General features: G+C 35.6%; 2 protein-coding genes across 5 annotated transcripts; one reads left to right on the top strand and one right to left on the bottom strand.

The window, feature by feature from the left end:
• Positions 1–298: 298 nt before the first annotated feature.
• On the bottom strand, positions 299–4,529 carry LOC120267456 (26S proteasome regulatory subunit 4 homolog A-like). Its single transcript, XM_039275121.1, has 6 exons — positions 3,945–4,529; positions 2,646–2,891; positions 1,751–1,920; positions 1,442–1,658; positions 1,161–1,301; positions 299–550 (listed from the first exon to the last, which is right to left on the bottom strand). The coding sequence occupies exons 1-6, from the start codon at positions 4,422–4,424 to the stop codon at positions 467–469; spliced, it is 1,338 nt and encodes a 445-aa protein (XP_039131055.1). The 5' UTR covers positions 4,425–4,529; the 3' UTR covers positions 299–466.
• A 1,529-nt stretch (positions 4,530–6,058) lies between these two features.
• LOC120266479 lies at positions 6,059–19,141 on the top strand. Of its 4 annotated transcripts, XM_039274113.1 has the most exons (11): positions 6,059–6,252; positions 12,573–12,699; positions 13,205–15,529; positions 15,612–15,716; positions 15,797–15,949; positions 16,605–16,768; positions 16,898–17,045; positions 17,295–17,417; positions 17,545–17,632; positions 18,411–18,842; positions 18,940–19,141. In XM_039274113.1, the coding sequence occupies exons 1-10, from the start codon at positions 6,074–6,076 to the stop codon at positions 18,575–18,577; spliced, it is 3,579 nt and encodes a 1,192-aa protein (XP_039130047.1). In that variant the 5' UTR covers positions 6,059–6,073; the 3' UTR covers positions 18,578–18,842; positions 18,940–19,141. The 4 variants fall into 4 exon arrangements, with proteins under 4 accessions (XP_039130047.1, XP_039130048.1, XP_039130049.1 ...); XM_039274114.1 differs by lacking the exons at positions 6,059–6,252; positions 18,411–18,842; positions 18,940–19,141 and adding an exon at positions 18,052–18,342 and having other exon boundaries at positions 12,531–12,699; XM_039274115.1 differs by lacking the exons at positions 6,059–6,252; positions 18,411–18,842; positions 18,940–19,141 and adding an exon at positions 18,052–18,342 and having other exon boundaries at positions 12,562–12,696; positions 13,131–15,529.
• The last annotated feature ends 563 nt before the right edge of the window (positions 19,142–19,704 follow it).

Here is a 19,704-nt window from a genome sequence, read left to right as displayed (position 1 = left end):
ATTTTTTATTTTTAATTGAAGTTGGGAAAGCAGCAACTTTGGTGGGAATAAAGAATTGGTGAAATCAAAATATATTAGAGAGAAAAATTGAAGTTAATAGTAACATTAATTCCCTTAAAAAAAACAATTTTTGAAAATAAATGAAAACCATGATATGAAGTCAGACCAATGAAATCATACCAATATATCATGCTAATTCTTTCATATGAAAAGAATATCACAACTTGATAGTAATGCTTTAAAGACAGTGGGCATCCAATGCACATATTTCATAGCACTTGAGACAAGCAGAACAAAATAAGATGAGAAAAAGTAGTGTTTGAAGTTCTAATTTGTTTAGTAAAGATGCAGGGTGCATCATCAGATGCTGTACCGTTCTCATGAAATTTCATTGGTCAAAACATTGAAATCCATAGAATGAAAATATAGTTCAGCAAATGCAAGGCATGAGAGGATGTTTATCTTTTCACATGTATAGTCCTTCGGGTACACCTTCCTTCTTCTTAAACATGACCTTCTCCTTTGCCTTCTTGAAATCAGCATGCGTTACCTGAAACCAACACCAGTTGAATCAGCAAAAATTAAAAATCAAGGAAATGGCAAGACAACAACTTGTGCATTTACTTCTTTCCTCTAGAACAACAAGGAAATGAGGAAGGAAAAGAATTTCAAAAACCAATGGGTATTTCGCCACTGTGATGTTGCAGCCAAGGGTATGCAAGTATAGAAAGCCTGCTTTCATTGTGAACTATTCGGAAAAGGAATTTATACGTGGCAAGTATCAGTGTAGAGAATGAAATGAAGTCATCAAAATGGACCAGATCTAACTACTAACATAAGATAATGAGTTTCTTATTCTAAAGAGGTGGATATAGCCATTTAACCAATTCAAAAATCATTACAAGAAAGTAGGGTATCATAACAGAACCATTTTTCAGTTTTGATGAAGAGGAAATGCACAAGAAATTTTGTTATATCTGATCCACTATATGAATAGTTAGAGCTTCCGCGCTCTTACTTTAATTAAGACCCTAGCTAGTTAGTCATAGGTCTCTTATTCACATATTTAATTTTTGCTATTTTCACCATTTCAAAATTTTAAATCAATTTTGCGACTAGTAGTCAAAGAGAAGTTCACATTATATGTGTTAGAGCCTTACTTTCATCCTTCGCTCTCTCAAAGCAAGCAAGCCAGCTTCAGTGCAGATCGCTTTAATGTCAGCACCAGAAAATTCATCCTTAGTCATAACAAATTCTTCCAAGTTGACATCTTCAGCCAATGTCATTCTTGAAGTATGTATCTGGAATGACAAAATACAGATTTGCAATCATCTACTGGTCTAAAGGGGAAAAAAAAACACAAATATGCACAAATATAAAAATCTGATGCTTAACACATTAATCATTAGTGTGTGGAAGGCATCAGGGAGAACACCCATACCTGGAAAATACGCCTTCTTGTCTTTATATCCGGAAGAGGAAATTCAATCTTCCTATCAATTCGGCCTGGTCGAAGCAATGCAGGGTCAAGGCTTTCAATTTTGTTTGTTGCAAGAATGACCTTGACATCTCCTCTTGAGTCAAAACCATCTAACTGGTTCAATAATTCAAGCATTGTTCTCTGTATTTCACGCTCACCTCCTGAATGAGCATCATACCTACAATGGAGTAGCAGACAAATGAAGGTGGCACTCAACAGGAACAATGAAAATTAGACTAAACATTTTAGGTCAACAGCTTTTATTCTCACCTTTTTGTACCTACAGCATCAATTTCATCAATGAAGACTATCGATGGTGACAGATCATCAGCAACTCTAAAGAGTTCCCTAACAAGTTTGGGCCCATCACCCAGATACTTTTGGATCAATTCACTTCCAACAACTCGCAAGAAAGTAGCTGATGTTGAGTTGGCTACCGCCTGGAGGTATTTGACATTAACAAAAGTAACATACAGGTTAACAGGTAGTCATATGGAAGGGCACATGAGCCAAAAATATATCAATATACATATATATATTTATTTATATATATCTATTATAAACACCTATTGATTCAGAAAAAATAAATTTGCAAGCAGAAGCAGTCATAAAATCTTTGTGATCCTGATTGAACATTTATGGCAGCTTACTATAAATTCTTACCACTCAACCTCTTCTCTTAAGTTGACTTTCAAACAAAAATGCATCCTCCAATCATAATTCAACTCTACAAACCAAATTTCTACATCAATTATATCTACTACTCAAGTATAATATTCAAAGGTAATGCAAAATATATATATATATATATATATATGAATCTTGGACAAGATAGATGAGATGTAAAAAAAATATTTGATTAAAAACAGTAAATTCCCATGGTTCACAAAACAAGTGACAGCTACCACATTGCATAAGTGAGCAACAAGAACTTTTGTGCACATCTATGCTGACAAAGCACAAATACCACATGTTAAGTGGCAATAACTTAAGCTTGTTTTAAAGACCACAAATGTACTTTCAAACTCAAACAACTTATATACACAAACAATGTAGTTCAAAGATAGTTAGAATCTGATACAGTCATACAGATAAGAAATATATATATATATATATATATATATGGTAAAGGGAAAACAAAAAAGAAAACTACAGAAGAACTTACCTTTGCAAGCAAAGTTTTCCCAGTACCAGGCTCCCCATAAAGGATCACTCCCTTAGGAGGCTTAATACCGATATCTTCATACAACTCAGGATGAGTTAAAGGAAGTTCAACTGCTTCTTTGATTTCTTGAATCTGGGCATCCAACCCACCAATGTCAGCATAAGACTCTAAAGGAGCTTTTTCGACCTTCATTACAGAGACCATGGGATCTACTTCATCTTGCAAAAGGCCAACAACAGAAAGGACCTGGAAAAAGTTAATAAACTCTGTAAGTTCACTATCAAGAAAAATTCATACCATTCCCATAATATTTAGAAAGTTACAAACTTCAAAGATGGATTGCAGCATGATAAGTTGTGCCCACTGAAAGCTTTAGCAAGAATCCACCAAAAACTTCATCATTTTTTTTAATTAAGCACTAAATTGAGACCTCGAATAAGAATGCCACATGCTTTTTTTCACATACAGCTAAACCACTACAGATTATCCCTTTTGTTAAAAGCAGAACTTGCAAAGCTTAACAACGTTATAATTTTTGTTGCACATTTAAGGCAGCAGAAGGAGATATAAATGCAAATTATGCTTCATAGACCAACATCTATCCAAACACCAGAAACAATAGCACCAATATCTACACAATTATTCAGCCTCTTTATTTTTCCTGATAACTAAAAAAAGATACTCTGTATGCAAAATTTCTCTATCATGTAAATTTGAGAAATTTAAAATCACCTTCTAGAGCCATCTAAGTCTACCTACAACAAGTCACCACATTCTCCTACTCTGCAAGACACACAGGAAAGCTTTGTTCGTGCCCTTATGTGTCAGACATCATTTCTCCAGTCTACCAGCTAAAATTCAGGGTCCATTGCTTGTGATGTGCATCTAAGAACTCATTAGTTGCCAGCCAGACAGAATCATTTTCAATTTTCACCACAAGTAATTCATAAACAATCAGCAAACCAGAGACATGTAACCAATCTTCTTCCTAGATCTCAAATATGGAACATCTGTAATCCAATTCACAGAGAATAAAACATGAATCTTATTTCAAGCTCCACACTAATTTACAACAAATCCTTCTTTAAATTATCTTCTGAAACCTGGATCCATTTCCCCTAGACCCCAATAATCTAGCTACAAATAACAAGTAACTGTGTGGATTCATCATAAATTAAACACAACAACAAAACTCTATATCAACATAATCAATCAAAACACTAAGATTTGCATCAAATTCAACGAATGCATACATATGGCAACAAAAAACCATAGAATATGCAAAAAAAAAAAAATCACCTTGTTGTGCATCAATATCGCGCATCCGGGCTCAAGCTGGTCTTTATCAACAAACGAAAGAATACTGACGTAGTACTCAGGCCCAACAGAACTAGAGACAATCGCATGATTCTCGTCAATAAGCTCCTCAAGGTTTCCAACACTCATAGGCGATCCCCGGAGATCATCGACCTTAGATCGATCCTCCTCGTTCTTGTCCTCATGGGGCTTGAGCCGCTCCTGGCTGGCCACGAACTCCTCCTCCATGATAAGATAGTCCTTGATCCTCTCAAGCTTCAGCAACCGAAGCTTGCATTTAGTCAGCGGCGTCACCGTCGGGAGCCGCGCAGCCGCCTCAGGGCCCTTCTGCTTACGCTGCCGCCGTCCAACGCGGCTCGGCGGGGCCGCCGGCTCGAACTTCTTCTCCTTCTTGTCTCCATCCTGCTTTCGTTCGCCTGGCAGCCCTTGCCGCCCCATTCCTCCGGGTGTTCCTTGCCCCATGACTTCGGGATCGGAGCTAGGGTTTCCACTGAGAATTCAAGAATGGATTGCGGATGAAGATCAAGGGTTAGGGCTTGGAGCAAATCGGGAACGATTCATCGGAGAAGAGAAGCCTTGAACCCAAAGCAACGTAGTTGGGCTGGGCCAAGACTGGGCCCCAAAGTACAAAGATCGGCCCATTGGGAGTACCTAGCTGGGCTCATAGAACTTGGGAAATGGATCCGACCCGAAACATTGTCGGATTCATGATTCATGCCCGATAAGGATTATCATTTAATAGTTGGAGTCTTGGTGTAAGTTGAACTAGATATAATAATATAGTGTGATCCAATTGGATATGAACTTTTAATTATAAAAATTTAGTGCTAATTGTTTAATCTTTAAATACTAAAGTTCAAGTTTACACGTTTCAATAATCGGCAACTTTCTATAAAGGAATTCATGGACATGTTTTTTATATATACATGTATGAAATTTGATAAACTATAATTTTATTGATTAAAAAGCATATATATATATATATATATACTTAACCTTAATTCTATCCCCAAAAACACTATTTCTGAAGCTTTTTCTGAGAAGGACATTTGGTCAGTTGTGATTGGTTCAGCATTCTTTATAATCAACGGTTTGGATCACACTTTGATGGACAAGCAGTGGCTTGGATCTCTGATCTTCACTCCTTTGTAATTTATTTTCCAACCCTAGCCACCAACAACAATTTCTAACCCTAGCCAGCAACAACGGCGAGCGGCGAGATGGAGAGATGGAAGATCTTCTTCCAAAACCCAACCCAAAGATTCCACCCCTCCCTCCGGGCCCCGTGACAAACACCGTCTATTCTCTGATCTCCACCGCCACCGCCACAGCCCTCATTCCTTCCGGCTCCTTCCCCACCTCTCTCCACCCTCTCCCATACTCCCTCACCCCTCTCCCATCCACATACCTCACCCTCTCCCCCGCCGGCGTGTAGATCCCACCCCCGGGCCCATCTCTTTGGGAGAAGCTTGGTGTTGTTGTGAGGCTGAGCTATGGGATCGGTGAAATCGATCATCCATTCAATCTCTCTATCTCTTTGAGGTGTTGATATCTTGGGATTTTGTTTGAATTCTTAGTTTGGTGTTAATGGGGTTGTTAGGTGTGTATGGCGATGGCGCTCGCCGGGAAGTTCATTTGCGAGATGACGGGGATCGATTCCACCGGAGGGTTTCATCCATCGCTGAAAGCCATCATCGATGGCCTTGGCTACGCTACGCCACCGATCATGACTCTGCTTTTCATCTTAGACGTATGTGCATCTCATCTTCTTAAAATTTCAAGTAATTTGCAAAAAAAAATTTAAAATTCTAGCAACCCATTGATTCTAATTTCTTGAGAAATTCCCATTGTTTTTTAGAAATTTTAATTTAGATCAAAATGCATTCAATGACATGCTTTCATGAGAATGATTGATTTTTTTTTTTTTTGGGTGAAAAATTGTATAAATCAGGATGAGGTGGTTAAGCATTCACCGCATGCTCGTGCCATTAGAGATGTGGAAGATGAGGAGCTTAGAAGCTTCTTCTATGGCATGTCTCCTTGGCAGGTATAGCTGAAAATGATGCTTTTCATGTTATTTTTTTTCCCCTTTTAAATTTCTTTATGATGGGATGCATGGCGGCTCCGATGGTCCACTTCCCCATCGTCCTCGTGATCCGGCTACTCGGCGTCGCCGCCGCTGCCATGGTGCTCACCTGGGCTCTTCATTTCCGCGGGGGCATGTCCCTCTCCTCCGAGAACAAGGATCACATCTTCAATGTAAAACCTCTCTCTCTCTCTCTCTCTCTCTATATATATATATATATATATATATATATATATATATATATATATATATATATATATCATATTTCGTATAGGATGCAATACTGATTTGATCCTGTTCGTATGTTTTTTTTAGTTAAATTTCTGATTTGATCCTTTTGTGCGAAATAATTTACAGCATGAGATTATTAGTGTAGATGAATCCTTTATTGCTAATTGTGAGTGTTTTAGTGATTGCTGGATCTTTTAGTGTCTTAATTTCCAATTTTGGAGCTTCATCAATCTAAATCTAATTTTTGCTTGATAATAGTGCATATGGTGAAGGTCAACATTTGTGGTTTTCACTGTTGGATAATTATCTAAAAGATTAACATGTTACAAGTTTTGTAATTGTTCATTAGATAACATGTTTTAGTGAACTAATCATGCATATGAGCTTTCAATCATTCATAGAGTTCTCTCTAGACTTTTCATATTACTTTACCAATAACCAGTTTCACAATAAACTATAAGCATCCATAGAGTTCTCTGTGTCTGATTTTTAGGTAGTTGAAAGTTTGATTCATCTAACCATCTTTCTATATCTTTTCTGTTGTTCTGTTTGAGTTGGCTAATGTTAATTAGAAATGTGTCTTTTATAATGTTTATCTTTAGTTTCTTGTGTTAAAAGGAAAAAAATCATCCTTAATCCATAGCATTGGCTGATGTCAAGTAGTAATGTCCCGTATGTGATGCTTGCTTATTGCATATTGCATGATAGGGAAAATATATCCTTAATAAATAAAGATAGGACAAGATTTTAGGATAAGTTGGTTTACCAAGTCTGAAATAAATGAATATTTTTTGAAGGAATGGAAATTTTAGGATGTTGCTTTCAGTTTTAACATTTTTTATTCATTTTGTTGGGATATGTTTCCTACCTTTATTATGACTGACTGGCATAGTAGTATGCTGCATGTATGGTATATGCTTCTTCATGTTTGCCTTTGTAATGGGGTGAAATTTATCACCATCGATTGATTGACATAGATACCCTCCTACCAAGGAAGCCATGGATGAGCAAATGTCAGCCTTTCCTCTCTACTTCCAAGGACCGAAGCCGTTCCAATGCACTGATTCACACACTTGAGCATTTTCTCTCTACTAACATGCTTGCACTATTTACTAACATGTTTGACCTAAATTGTTGACATTTTGGTTACAAATGTCAGAGATTTTTTGTGATGCAACCATATTTACTAACATGCTTGAACCTAAATTGTTGACATTTTGGTTACAAATGTCAGTGATTTTTTTCTTTTTTTGACTTTTGCCACACTGCTACAATTTTTTTTTTATAAAAAAATAACCTTTCATCACTTATAAAATGGTGTGAGTGCATTATAACTCATTGCATTCCGAATTGAGTCTATCCTTCATTCAGAAAACCAGGTAAATTTCATATTAGTAAGTTAATAATGTTAAGAAATTCATATGCTATGTTCTTCATTCATGAGCAACTTTAGTAAATATTTAGCACTGAAATGCAATGGGCAATAATTAAGTTTGGTGTTAATTGCATCCCATATTAGAACATGATGTTCTTCATGATTGAAAGTTAACTTGAAAGTTAACTTACCAACTTGAAAGGACTTTTGAAATTATAAATAGTTAATTATTATTTTCGTGTATATATGTATTGCTTATGCTTTTGATGTCCATTGCATTAATTTATTTAATTTTTTTTTAATCTATATGATATTTTTAAAGTTTGATGTAAGATGTGAAGACCGAAGACTTAAGGCAAATGTTTCTTGCTATGACAGAAGAGGTCACTTAACTATTTTATTTGCCTTCCGGATCTGATTTATTTGATGTTGTCAAAGTTACTAACATAATTGAGCCCCAATTGCTGACATTGTAAACTGATATAGTATATAATTGTTACAATTTAGGTATTGCTATCAGAGATATTTTTTTCCTTTTGACTTTTTGCTCTATTTATCATGTTCTCCAAGCATTGCACTTTGACAAGGGAGGAGATATTTTCATTTATATATATATATATATATATTAGTAGTTATTGATGATTATATTTATGATAAATGGAAACGAGGTGTGGGGAAGAAAGTATATCCCAAGGATTAGGCGTGCATAATTATAGATATATAGCTCTCATATGTGTATATGAGAGCCTATGGATTTTATTATATCCATATTTTGTTTCTTTAAAATTTAAAATATATTTTTTATTAATTATATACTGAGATGTCTTTTTTTATTTTTTGGTGTAATATATTTACATACAAAACATTACCAATGCATTATTTGTATTTATTTCCTTCACTTATAAAACTACTGAAAATATATAAAAGACTAATCTTAACAAAATCTTCCATATGTAAAGACAATTAACAAATTAAATCCTCCATTTTAAAAAAAAATAATATAAAAATATACAAAAATTTACAAATACTTATTATATCATGAAAATTTAAAAAATAATATATCATATATAATAATAATAATAATATTATGAATATTATTATTAAGAACGATATGAAAACAAATAACAAAAAAAATGTCTTTAAAAAAAACAAATATTAACATTTGATCAAACTATGTACATTATATTAACATTTGAAAGAAATATGCACCTAAGATTCTGGGTAAAGACATCCGAAAAGCATTAATTCAAGTGCATATCTGCACAAATCCAAGCAATAACAATATGAATAATTTTGTTAATAATTCTAAAACAAAAACATGCCCTTAAAAAAAGAGAGAAGAGATGCAGAAAAGATTACATCATAGCACTTGAACCATAAGTATACCAAATTTATCTTTAAATATATATATGTATGAACTATATACTAAAGTTTAATAGAAATATCTAGAGAATGAAACCTTTTACAAAAAGAAGGAGATAGAGTGTTAGAGAGAAAGAGAGACAGAAGGAAAGATATATGATAATGATGACAGATAGAGTAGAGAGCACAATTAAGACAACATGGAATAATTATTTCACCATTGTTGATTAACAATGCTCTCTCTCTTCTGTCATCTCCATCTTCATCATCTCTTCATCATACCATCACAGTTTATATACATGCATTTTTCAAATCAAAAGCATAACTATTCCTTAAGAGTTTGTCTTTGTTGAACATTTGATCGTCCCTTATTGGTTGAGTGTTTTGCATATGCAATTTGTCCATCTGCCATTTATCTTCATGGTTCCTATAATTATTAAAAAAAAAAACTACATACTGTGGCCCATGTTAAAGCATTTTTTGATTTCTCCTTTCTTAGTCAAAGGACCGATGAGAAACCCATCTTAAAGGCCTCTTTAATATCATCTCAACGACAACATTGCTCTTAAATTAATATTTATGTGATGATGAGTTGTAACAAATTCTCTTGAATGATGAAGTGTCTATATATATATATATATATATATATTAGATGGGTATCTTATTTCAATTTTTACAACAAAGAAGAAAAAAACCAAGTAGAATGCTTAATATTTAAAATTATTTTTCCTTTCAAAACATTGAAATGAAATTATTTTCATTATTCAATAAATAATATAATATATTCCAGAAATATATTTCTCAACATTTCACATCTTGCAAATACACTTCTAATACTGAAAACGATTTACAAAAAAAAATGACATTAACAATTTTTTTCAAAATTTATATTATTTTTGCAATCTTTCTTTTAGATATAGTTAACCTGCAGCGTTAGCGCGGGTACATAAATCTAGTATATTATTATTATAGCACGCATCTTGTAATTTCAAGCTTTAATTTAGAGATAATAATTGTTAGTTCATTGTAGGTGATGGAAAGTGAACCAAAACTCTAGAAAAAGAGAACAATTTATATCCTTAGGCATGCGTTAGCTATGGAATGTGACAATTAATAGCTTCCGAACAAGATTTGGCCTAACTAGACAGTACAACCTATGATCCTCACACCCGGAATTTTAGCTACTTAGTTTGGAAGTTAAAAAAATATATTTTCATTATTAATATTAGTTAAAACTACTATATTACGGGACATAATAAGAAGAAAAGTACCAATTCATTTCTACTAGAAGTTGAGAGTTTAAAATTCATATCTCTAATGATAATAACAGTCAGAAGTTGTGACTCATTCATATTTATATAAAAAATATATATAAAAATATTAATAATATGATTTGTAATTTTTTTAATTAAATATAAATAAATCACAGATTTATTGAAATAAAAAGCAGAAGTACAAAGGTAGAGTCATCTCTCAACAGAGGTGAAGAAGAACAAAGAAACACTAGAAAGAAAAGCAAACAAGGAAAATAAACTAAGTAGACAGAAAATGCAATTTGGTATCTCAAGCCTGCTAAAACAGACATCATGAGCACCTACTCCTATGTAGCATAATTTTTTTCACGCTGCACAATTTTTTTCACAACATTAAAGTTAGATGATATATTTTCATGAGTAGCACATAATTTCAAAAGTAATATTTGATGCGCAAAATAAATGACATTAATTGTATCAAAATACCATTATTTTCTTATTTACATATATTAATAAAAAATTCCAAACAAAAATTGGAGTGTTGGAATATGTGGTTTTGCCCATTAAAAAAATGAAGTTAATATGCATTCTCCGCGGATTCCCTTAATATGATTTCAAAAATAATAAGTGAATAAATAAAATCATTAAATAAAAAAATAAATATCATAAATACCACTTAGTTAAGTAACATGGCTAATGCGTTATTATGTATAGTTAGCTGATAAGGGATATCCCATATTGATTCTCTTATTCTCTGGTTCTTCTCCACATGAAAACTTGGTGCAATCTCAACGCACAACGCACAACGCACAACGACCAACCCTTTTCCGGTGGTTTATATCCAAAATACCAAAAAAGACACTCTTGGGACCAAAATTGGCACCTTGTTCTCCACAAACTTCATGACACCTATCATCTCACTTTATTTAAAGTAAATAAATAAGTTAATCACATATTTATCATTTTTTATTAGCAAAATAATCCTTTAATATACATATATATATATATTAAAGGATTATATATATATATATATTATCATCGATTTATTGGTTTATTAGTTTGAGTTTCTTAAGTGTTTGTAGATTCAAAACGCAACACACACAATATAGGAGTACAAATATGTGTTGAGGGATTAATTTTACAATTATTTTTTTATTAAAATATAAAAATAAAATTTGTTAAAATAACAAATTAAATTTACCACTTTTATAATATAAAAATAATAATTTATTCATGTCTATTGTTTGGTTTGTTCATATTTATCATATATCTATTTATAGACAGATCAAATCTCACCTTTTATATATGAATAAATTTAATTTATTAGTTAAGAAAAAAATTAACAATTTAGTTTCTATACAGATGCAAACAAAATCGTACATCAACGAAAAACGATATATGTTATGATTAATAGAAACTAAATTAATGGTCAACCAATTTTTTTTATCTCTACAACCATGAGATAAGAGGAAATGATGTATTTCGTTTGTGAAAATAATAAATTCCAGTACATATAAAAAAAAAAGCATGACATTAAATGATAAAAAAATCACAAAAAATTAGAATCAATAGCTTTCAATCTACAAAAATCAGGCAGCCATGATGCTCCAAACTTTGGCATCGTATGGAAAACCATAACGGGCCACAGTAATTTCTGTGTGAAAACAAACAGCAAAGTGACTATCAACCAATCTCAACCGTAAATAACATCTCGTGATTACATGTAAAAACCATCTACGGCTATAATCGCTGCAAAAGCGCCACGCTGTTCGTAGCCATACAGCAAAGACAAACTATCTCCGCTCTATCATTGATATGAAAGCTATACTAATAATTTACGTATATACAGAAGAGCTACACTAAGAGACAACGGGGATGATCAGCTGTGCCAACCAAGACAGCAATCAACCATAAACCAATGTCAACCTTAGATATTTGCCTCGTGATTCACAAAAATCAGAATAATCAACCCATGCTGTGAGGAGCCAAACAGCAATCATAGATTCCACTTGTTATAATATAAAACTATATTTTACATCATCGTACATCAGCTTGAACAGCGAAAAAACCATAAATTTATATCGACCGTTAAAAATAGGCTCGAGATCGAGAACGATGGGTATCCAACGGAGGAGATTGAAAATAGAGGCGTGATGCTGTTTGGAGCGAGACACCGAAGGAGGTCACAGCGGGGCCTGAATGAGAGAGAGAGAGAGATAAAATAGGGAGAAGTGGTATAATGGCGCCACGTATCGCGTGAGCTGGCGCCCGGGCAGCCTGCGCCGGGTGCAACAGCGCGCTCGCTCTCTCGGGGAGCGATGGTTGATGCCCAGCATAATTCCCAAATCCCCTCCTTTTTCTCTCCCAAATCCTCTGAGGAAATCGAACCCTAGAGAGTCATCAGTTTGGCTTCAGAATCATTTTGAGGTGGTGTGATTCTTCTCTCTTTGTTTTGGGTTTTTTGAAGGTTTTTTGAATGTTTTGTTTGGTTGGGATTTGCGGTTTTTTTTTTTTTGGTGACTTCGTCTTTTGTTGAGTTTATGGATGTTTATCAGTTGTAAAGTTGTCTTTTTTGATGGGGTTTCTCTTTGATTTTTTTGATCTGGATTTGATGGAGTTCTTTGATTTTTTGTTCGTTCTGGTTCGGGTTGTGTTGGGATAGGTTAAATTAGTCGGGAAAATTTTCAAATTTTGAATTTTTTTCGTTGATTTCTGATTGTTCTGTGATTAGGTCTTGGTATTGGTCCTAATTGTTTATGATTTCGTGATTTTGTAGTGTAAGGTAGAGATCCGAATTCATTCTATTGTTGGAGCTGTGATTTTTGTAGAAATTCTTGGTGATTTTTATTGAATTTTGGCAGTGGATTCGTAGCGTGATTCCCATCGGAAATGCGCCAGCGATCCGTTCTCTGATCAGCCGCCGATGTGCAATCAGGGTTTCTCTGGCGAGATGGAATCATCCGTGGCCTCCGCTCCGGCCTCCTCTTCCGACGAGCCTCCGCGCGTCAAGTTCCTTTGCAGCTTCGGCGGGGGAGTCCTACCCCGCCCGCTCGACGGCCGGCTCAGATACGTCGGCGGCGAGACACGCATTGTTAGCGTCCCTCGTGATGTCTCCTACGACGAGCTTATGGCCCGGATGCGCGAGCTATTTGAGGGCGTCTCGGTGATCAAGTACCAGCAGCCGGATGAGGACCTCGACGCACTCGTCTCCGTTGTCAACGATGACGATGTGATGAATATGATGGAGGAGTACGACAAGCTCGGCGCCGCCGGAGATGGCTTCACCCGGCTGAGGATCTTCTTGTTCTCTCACCAGCACTCGGATCTCGATGTAGCTGGAGTGGTCGGCTCCCCATTTGATTCCAACGAGCGAGAGTCTGAGAGGAGGTATGTTGACGCTCTCAATAGCCTGAATGACACTATGCCACAGCCTGGGAACGATGTCTCGGAGCAGCTCTTCATTGATTCTGGTCTCCATGATCACTTGCACCATCTGAAAATCCCTCATCCATCGCATGGGCAGAGGTATGGTGATATTGAAGGCTCTTGGAGCCCTGCATACTACTCTCCTGGGCCGCATACTCCGTCATCGCCCTCATCAGCACGATACCACATCACTCCTGGTGAGCTAAGTGACAGAATTGCAGAAGAGTATGCTAGGCATTCACCTGGTTTTCAACAACCACCTTTGGATCACCAATCTCCTCATTTTCTTGAGAATGTTGTCTGGCTTCCGCCTGGTGCTATAGTCCAGGAGAAGGCTGGATTTCCTTCTAATTTGGGTAATTCTCACAATGCCATGGAAGGAAACAGTATCTGTAATAATTGCAGGATGGTGTTCCAGAGGGGGCAGTCTCCTGTATCGGATCCCCGATATCTTGACCCTCGTTGGAAGCATGGGCAGCCGCAAGTGGAGCAGCCGGGCAATGCCAATGAGTATGTGTCTCAGTTTCCTAATTCGTGTGGAGAGTGTTACCCAAACAAGGAGGCCTATATGTTGGGCCAAGATTTGATTTTGGACCATGGTGTTTATGTGAAAGAGCAGGGTGAGCAGCGAGCATTCTATAACGAATCTCACAATCATGATAGAAGCCGGGTTGTACACCACCATCAAATGAATCAAAGGCTTGAGGATCCAAGGTCACATCTTTCTGGAACTGGTAGGGTGAATGAGTTTGTGGTTGATGGTAATGGTTTGAATCCTCATCCTATTCTTCATGGTGGTTTTTATGATGGCCATCCATTACCACCCTCTAACTGCATCAACCATGATGATACTCGTCTCCCTCGACCTGGCATTGACTTGTCAAATGAAGTTTTCCTTGATCAGCATTCTGTGGGCAGTGCCCCTCATGCACATATTCTCAGCCCTGAAGATCCCGGAGCCCGATTTGGAAATCATCCTGCATATGGCACAGAAAATCTTTACCAAGGGCAGCAAAATTTGGCTCCTATCCAGCCTTTACGGAGACAAATGCAGGTCCCAGTTCGTCCAGGTTATGAATCACCTATTTTCGTGATGCCAAATGGTGTGAGTCCTAGATTCTCTCATGTAGGGGTGGATGATTCATTTCAGAACCCGTGGACCATTCAAAATGGTGGCACATCACAGAGGATATTTGGCTTTGATGGACCCCCACCACCAGAATATATGTATGATCAAGTTCCTAAGATGAATGCAAACATCAGTACTGTTCATGACAGCCGGCTTTCATTCAGTCCTGATTCCGCACATTGTCTGCCTGGTATTATGCCTGTTGAAGTCCCAACCGAGACACTGCCTTTGACACCCCCACAATCATGTTTGGCTGATGAAAAACTAGTTGATGCTAGTTCTCAGCTCAATCATCTCAAAATTGAAGATGATGCAAAACCATCTATTAGAGCTGCGGAGGATAAGATTTTGCCTTGTGTAGCATCTGGACAAAAACATTTGGATGTTGGAAAGGAAGCAGATGTATGCTTGAATGCTGGTCCCAAGAAAGTGGATGATACAGATTCTGGTTCACATGAACAGAAGCCAATTGGTGAGGAAGGCTATATTGCCAAACATTCTGAATCTGATGGTACTGTTGCTCATGGGCAGGCTGAGGTATCAGAGGAATGCTTGAGTTTCTTACCTGATTTAATGGCTTCTGTAAAGAAGGCAATGCTGGAAGAAGCAGAGGAGGTAAAGGCAAGAGCTCAAGAAGATTCAGATCACAATGTCTCATCTCTTCCTGACCAGAAGGAGTCATCTTTGCTTGAGTTGGAGCCTGGGGTGTGTTAGGCTTCAAACCATCTGTACAATGATTTTAGCTATTCCATGACTTAGGCTCATTGTTGTATTTTTTGGTTTGCAGAAGGGCAATGAAGACTTGGACATTGATTCAGAGGATGATGATCCCAAAGTTTCCAAGATTGAGCCTACAACTGCAGAGGCTGAAGCTTTGGCTAAAGGATTGCAGGTCTCCTTCTGGTCACTATATGTTTCTTTATCCTTAGTTGTACTTTGAATTCTGAATTACAACAAATACTTTGAATGCAGACAATAAAAAATGACGACCTTGAAGAAATTCGGGAGCTTGGTTCAGGTACATATGGTTCTGTTTATCATGGTAAGTGGAAAGGTTCCGATGTCGCAATAAAGCGTATTAAAGCTAGCTGCTTTGCTGGGAAGCCATCTGAGAGAGAACGCCTGGTAATGTCTCAATTTTTCTCCCCTGGAAATGCTTCACTTTTTTCGTCTTTTAGTCTTTTGTTGAGTATTAGACTTCTTTTTTTAAAAAAATTAATGGCATGGATATTCCACTTGTACTATATTTTCTGTTATATGTTTGAGATTTTTCAATCATAGTTTATCTATAATACACAATGTTAAAACATTTTATTTCTATATGGAAAATCAGAGCGGGTCTCATCCTAAATATCAGCCTTATAGTTATTTGTTTGTATATATGTTTCTACATGGTCTTGTGATAGCCTCCAGTACTTCAATAGTGTCCTAGCCTGCCCCAATCTCACTCATTATTTGAATTTGCAGGTATGTGCATAGGTGTTTCTTTTAGGTACCCTTTAACTGCACCTGTTAGTTGTTTCCATACCCAATCCACCTTATGATAAAATCTTTTCCACTGAAACAATATGGTCAATGACTGAGGTGATTGGCATAAGGCTGATTATTTTTTGTTGATATTTCTTTTTTACTATCTTACAGCATTCAGGCTTATCTAGTTTTTGAGATTTTTTTTTTATTATTTATTTATTTATTTATTTATTTTAATTTCCCTTCTCTAAATATGCTTCCTACCACTTGTCTGCAATACCTTATGCCTAGCTTTGGATTCCATCTGCAGATTGCTGATTTTTGGAGAGAAGCTTTAATCTTGAGCTCATTGCATCATCCCAACGTTGTTTCTTTCTATGGTGTGGTTCGCGATGGCCCTGATGGAAGTGTAGCAACTGTCACAGAGTTCATGGTCAATGGGTCACTCAAACAGTTTCTGAAGAAAAAAGACAGGTATCCTTTTGCTGTAATCCCTCATCTGATTATTCAAATGAAATGTTATTTTTTTTAAAAATTTGTGCGATATTAAGATTGCAGATGAAAGGAACATTCTAATTTTTATGCATTTTCTTTTCTGAATAGAACAATTGATCGCCGCAAAAGACTCATTATAGCTATGGATTCGGCATTTGGGATGGAATACTTGCATGGAAAGAATATAGTTCATTTTGACCTGAAGTGTGAGAATTTATTAGTTAACATGCGAGATCCTCAGCGACCTATCTGCAAGGTATGATATGCTTGTATTCTTTACTGTAGAAGCTAAAAAGGCCTATTGATATTATTGACCAAAGTTGTGACTTGTGAAGAAAATTTAGTTTGATTAGTTCATCAATCCTTTGTTGATGTTATTGACCAAAGTTCTGATTTGTGAAGGAAATTTGCTTTGAGGATTATGATTTCGTCGATCCTTTGTCTATGATTAACTATACAATATTTTTTCTGCCACAAATAGATTGATTACTTGCTGTTCTTTCAGATTGGTGACCTGGGTCTATCAAAGGTAAAGCAGCATACCCTAGTATCAGGAGGTGTTCGTGGAACTTTACCTTGGATGGCACCTGAACTTTTAAGCGGGAAAAGTAATATGGTATCTGAAAAGGTAAGACTGTTTTCACTTCATTAATCTGTAATTTATCTTCAGTTTCTAGACCTTCTTGAAGCTCTCATTTATGGAAAGTCTTCTATCAGAAAGAGCATGGTTTGACTTTTCTTATATTTTTATGTAGATTGACGTATATTCATTTGGCATAGTCATGTGGGAGCTGCTTACTGGGGAGGAGCCCTATGCTGATATGCATTGTGCTTCCATAATCGGTAAGAGTTAGATACCTGAATGTTTTGTCAAAGCAATAAGTTTATGGGTTGCATGATGAAATTAACTTCAAATTCTGAAAGCATGAAGAGACCTGATATAAGATAATTTTCTTTTGTTCCCAATTACAGTATTGAATGGCATCAAATTCCTTTATTGGGTAAGAGCAGAATATGTTCTGCTTTCACAAATAAAATGTCAATGATGTTCAGAGTGTTGATTTTATGCATAATTTGTCTTTATTCTTAGATGACCAGCTTTGGTATATGCTCGCATGTGGTCGATGTCTCTGTCATTTGTGGTTGGATTAATCACTTGATTCATACATGTCTATAAACTTCACTTCTTAAATCTACAAGTATTCTTGCTTAATAGCATAACTTATGTGTTAAGCATTTCCTTGTCACTTGATAATGTGTAGAGAATTGGCCTCTGCTAGCCCCAATTGGATTGGAACCAGAGGATTCAATGATTCTATGCCTCACATGTTATATGAAGATAGCATTTAGTATTTTGGCTTTAAAGTTAAACTACAAAAATCATTTGGTAGTTTTGTATTTGAATGGATGTATCTTCTTCGGGGGAATTATTGCAATTGTTATAACCTATGAGTGAACTTATTGGAACAATTTTGTATTTTCATGTTCAATTTCAGGAACCATTATGCATGTTTTAAACATGGTTTCTTACCCAAAAAAAAACCAAAACAAAAGGTCATGTCTATTAAATTTTTTTCTTTGCTTTTAACTGAAGCAAAATTTCATTGTCATCTTCGCCTAGGAGGTATTGTTAACAACACATTACGCCCTCAAATTCCAACTTGGTGTGATCCTGAATGGAGATCATTAATGGAAAGTTGTTGGTCAGCTGATCCTGCGGAAAGGCCTTCATTCACTGAAATTTCTCAGAGGTTGAGGAAAATGTCTGCAGCAATAAATCTCAAGTAGAGTGGTTGTTCTACACCCGCATACTACTACCTTCTCAAGGAAACTTACTTGAGATAATGCAATATAGAAGCGTAGATGGTGCAGATTTGGTGGTGCTGTTTCATTTTAAAAAACAACAGTTTTCTGCTCAAGCTTGCCATCTTTATTCCTATCTATAGACCTTTTAAATGCTGCTATACATGATATATTAATCATGTGCTACAAGTATTCATCATGTTAGATTGTACAGTGGTACATTTTGCTGCATCATCGACGGGCATCAAATGTAAGCCTCTCCGTCGAACTCCCTCTAATTTCACACAATAATTATACAATGTGTTCTTTTCATCTGACATAGTGAAATTAAATTTATTTACTTGCAGGAGCACACCCTAGATGGAGATCCTGGATTGATGTTAATCCTCAAAAGAGACCAGGGATTTGTTATGGCCTGTATTTACAGGGTGTATGCCATGATGTAAATAAGTGTCAGTGGTACTCTTATAAATTTTCCTTATTATAATGAGGATGAAACCTTTGGACACAATTTTGTTATAATTTTGCCATGAAAATTGTATTCTTGAAGACACGAATTTTTTTTTTTTTTTTCCTTTTATAGATGTTTAACAGCTGAAATGAAATAAACCCTATGCTTTTATTGTTCGTGTTTGAAAAATCATTTCATCTTTTAAAGAGATTTGCACTTTTACCCCTTAAAAACTTCATAATTATATATATATATATATATATATATATATATATATATATATATTTGTTTTGCACTTTTAAAGAGATTTGCCTACATTGAAGGAAATTTGGTGTTTGAATTAAAGAGAGTTGGATTGGTTGCAAAGGAGACTATGGGAACCTGAGCTTTGTTGCAAAAATTGGTGATAAACACTGCTTGTGAACTTGTTCTTTCTCTACTAGATGATCAATAACTGCATGCATTTATAATTTTATATATATATTTTTTAACAGTAGCTTGAACTGGGATTGAAATTTGTATAGCTAGTTGAATTAATTTCTAAATTGCAGATTGATTTGTTCAATGTTTTACTGTCTAAGAATCAATATGAGTTCCTGAACTTGACTTCCACCAAATCACACAACTAGTGACTTTTCAAATGGCCAAACAAACTGCATGA

Source organism: Dioscorea cayenensis, chromosome 8 (genome assembly GCF_009730915.1).
Source record: "Dioscorea cayenensis subsp. rotundata cultivar TDr96_F1 chromosome 8, TDr96_F1_v2_PseudoChromosome.rev07_lg8_w22 25.fasta, whole genome shotgun sequence".
Classification (NCBI taxonomy): domain Eukaryota; kingdom Viridiplantae; phylum Streptophyta; class Magnoliopsida; order Dioscoreales; family Dioscoreaceae; genus Dioscorea; species Dioscorea cayenensis.
The sequence above is the reverse complement of the archived record's forward strand: the minus strand, read 5'-3'. Positions and strand labels throughout refer to the sequence as shown.

What these genes read in the sequence shown, in the direction of transcription:
- LOC120266479 (XM_039274113.1), top strand. Translation starts at nt 6,074, where the DNA reads ATGCATGGCGGCTCCGATGGTCCACTTCCCCATCGTCCTCGTGATCCG. An exon ending in TTTCTGAAGAAAAAAGACAG is followed by an intron (nt 16,769 to 16,897) that starts GTATCCTTTTGC and finishes TTTTCTGAATAG; the next exon opens with AACAATTGATCGCCGCAAAA. An exon ending in CTCAGCGACCTATCTGCAAG is followed by an intron (nt 17,046 to 17,294) that starts GTATGATATGCT and finishes CTGTTCTTTCAG; the next exon opens with ATTGGTGACCTGGGTCTATC.
- LOC120267456 (XM_039275121.1), bottom strand. Translation starts at nt 4,424, where the DNA reads ATGGGGCAAGGAACACCCGGAGGAATGGGGCGGCAAGGGCTGCCAGGC. An exon ending in CAAGAAGGCGTATTTTCCAG is followed by an intron (nt 1,302 to 1,441) that starts GTATGGGTGTTC and finishes TTGTCATTCCAG; the next exon opens with ATACATACTTCAAGAATGAC. An exon ending in TGAGAGAGCGAAGGATGAAA is followed by an intron (nt 551 to 1,160) that starts GTAAGGCTCTAA and finishes TGTTGGTTTCAG; the next exon opens with GTAACGCATGCTGATTTCAA.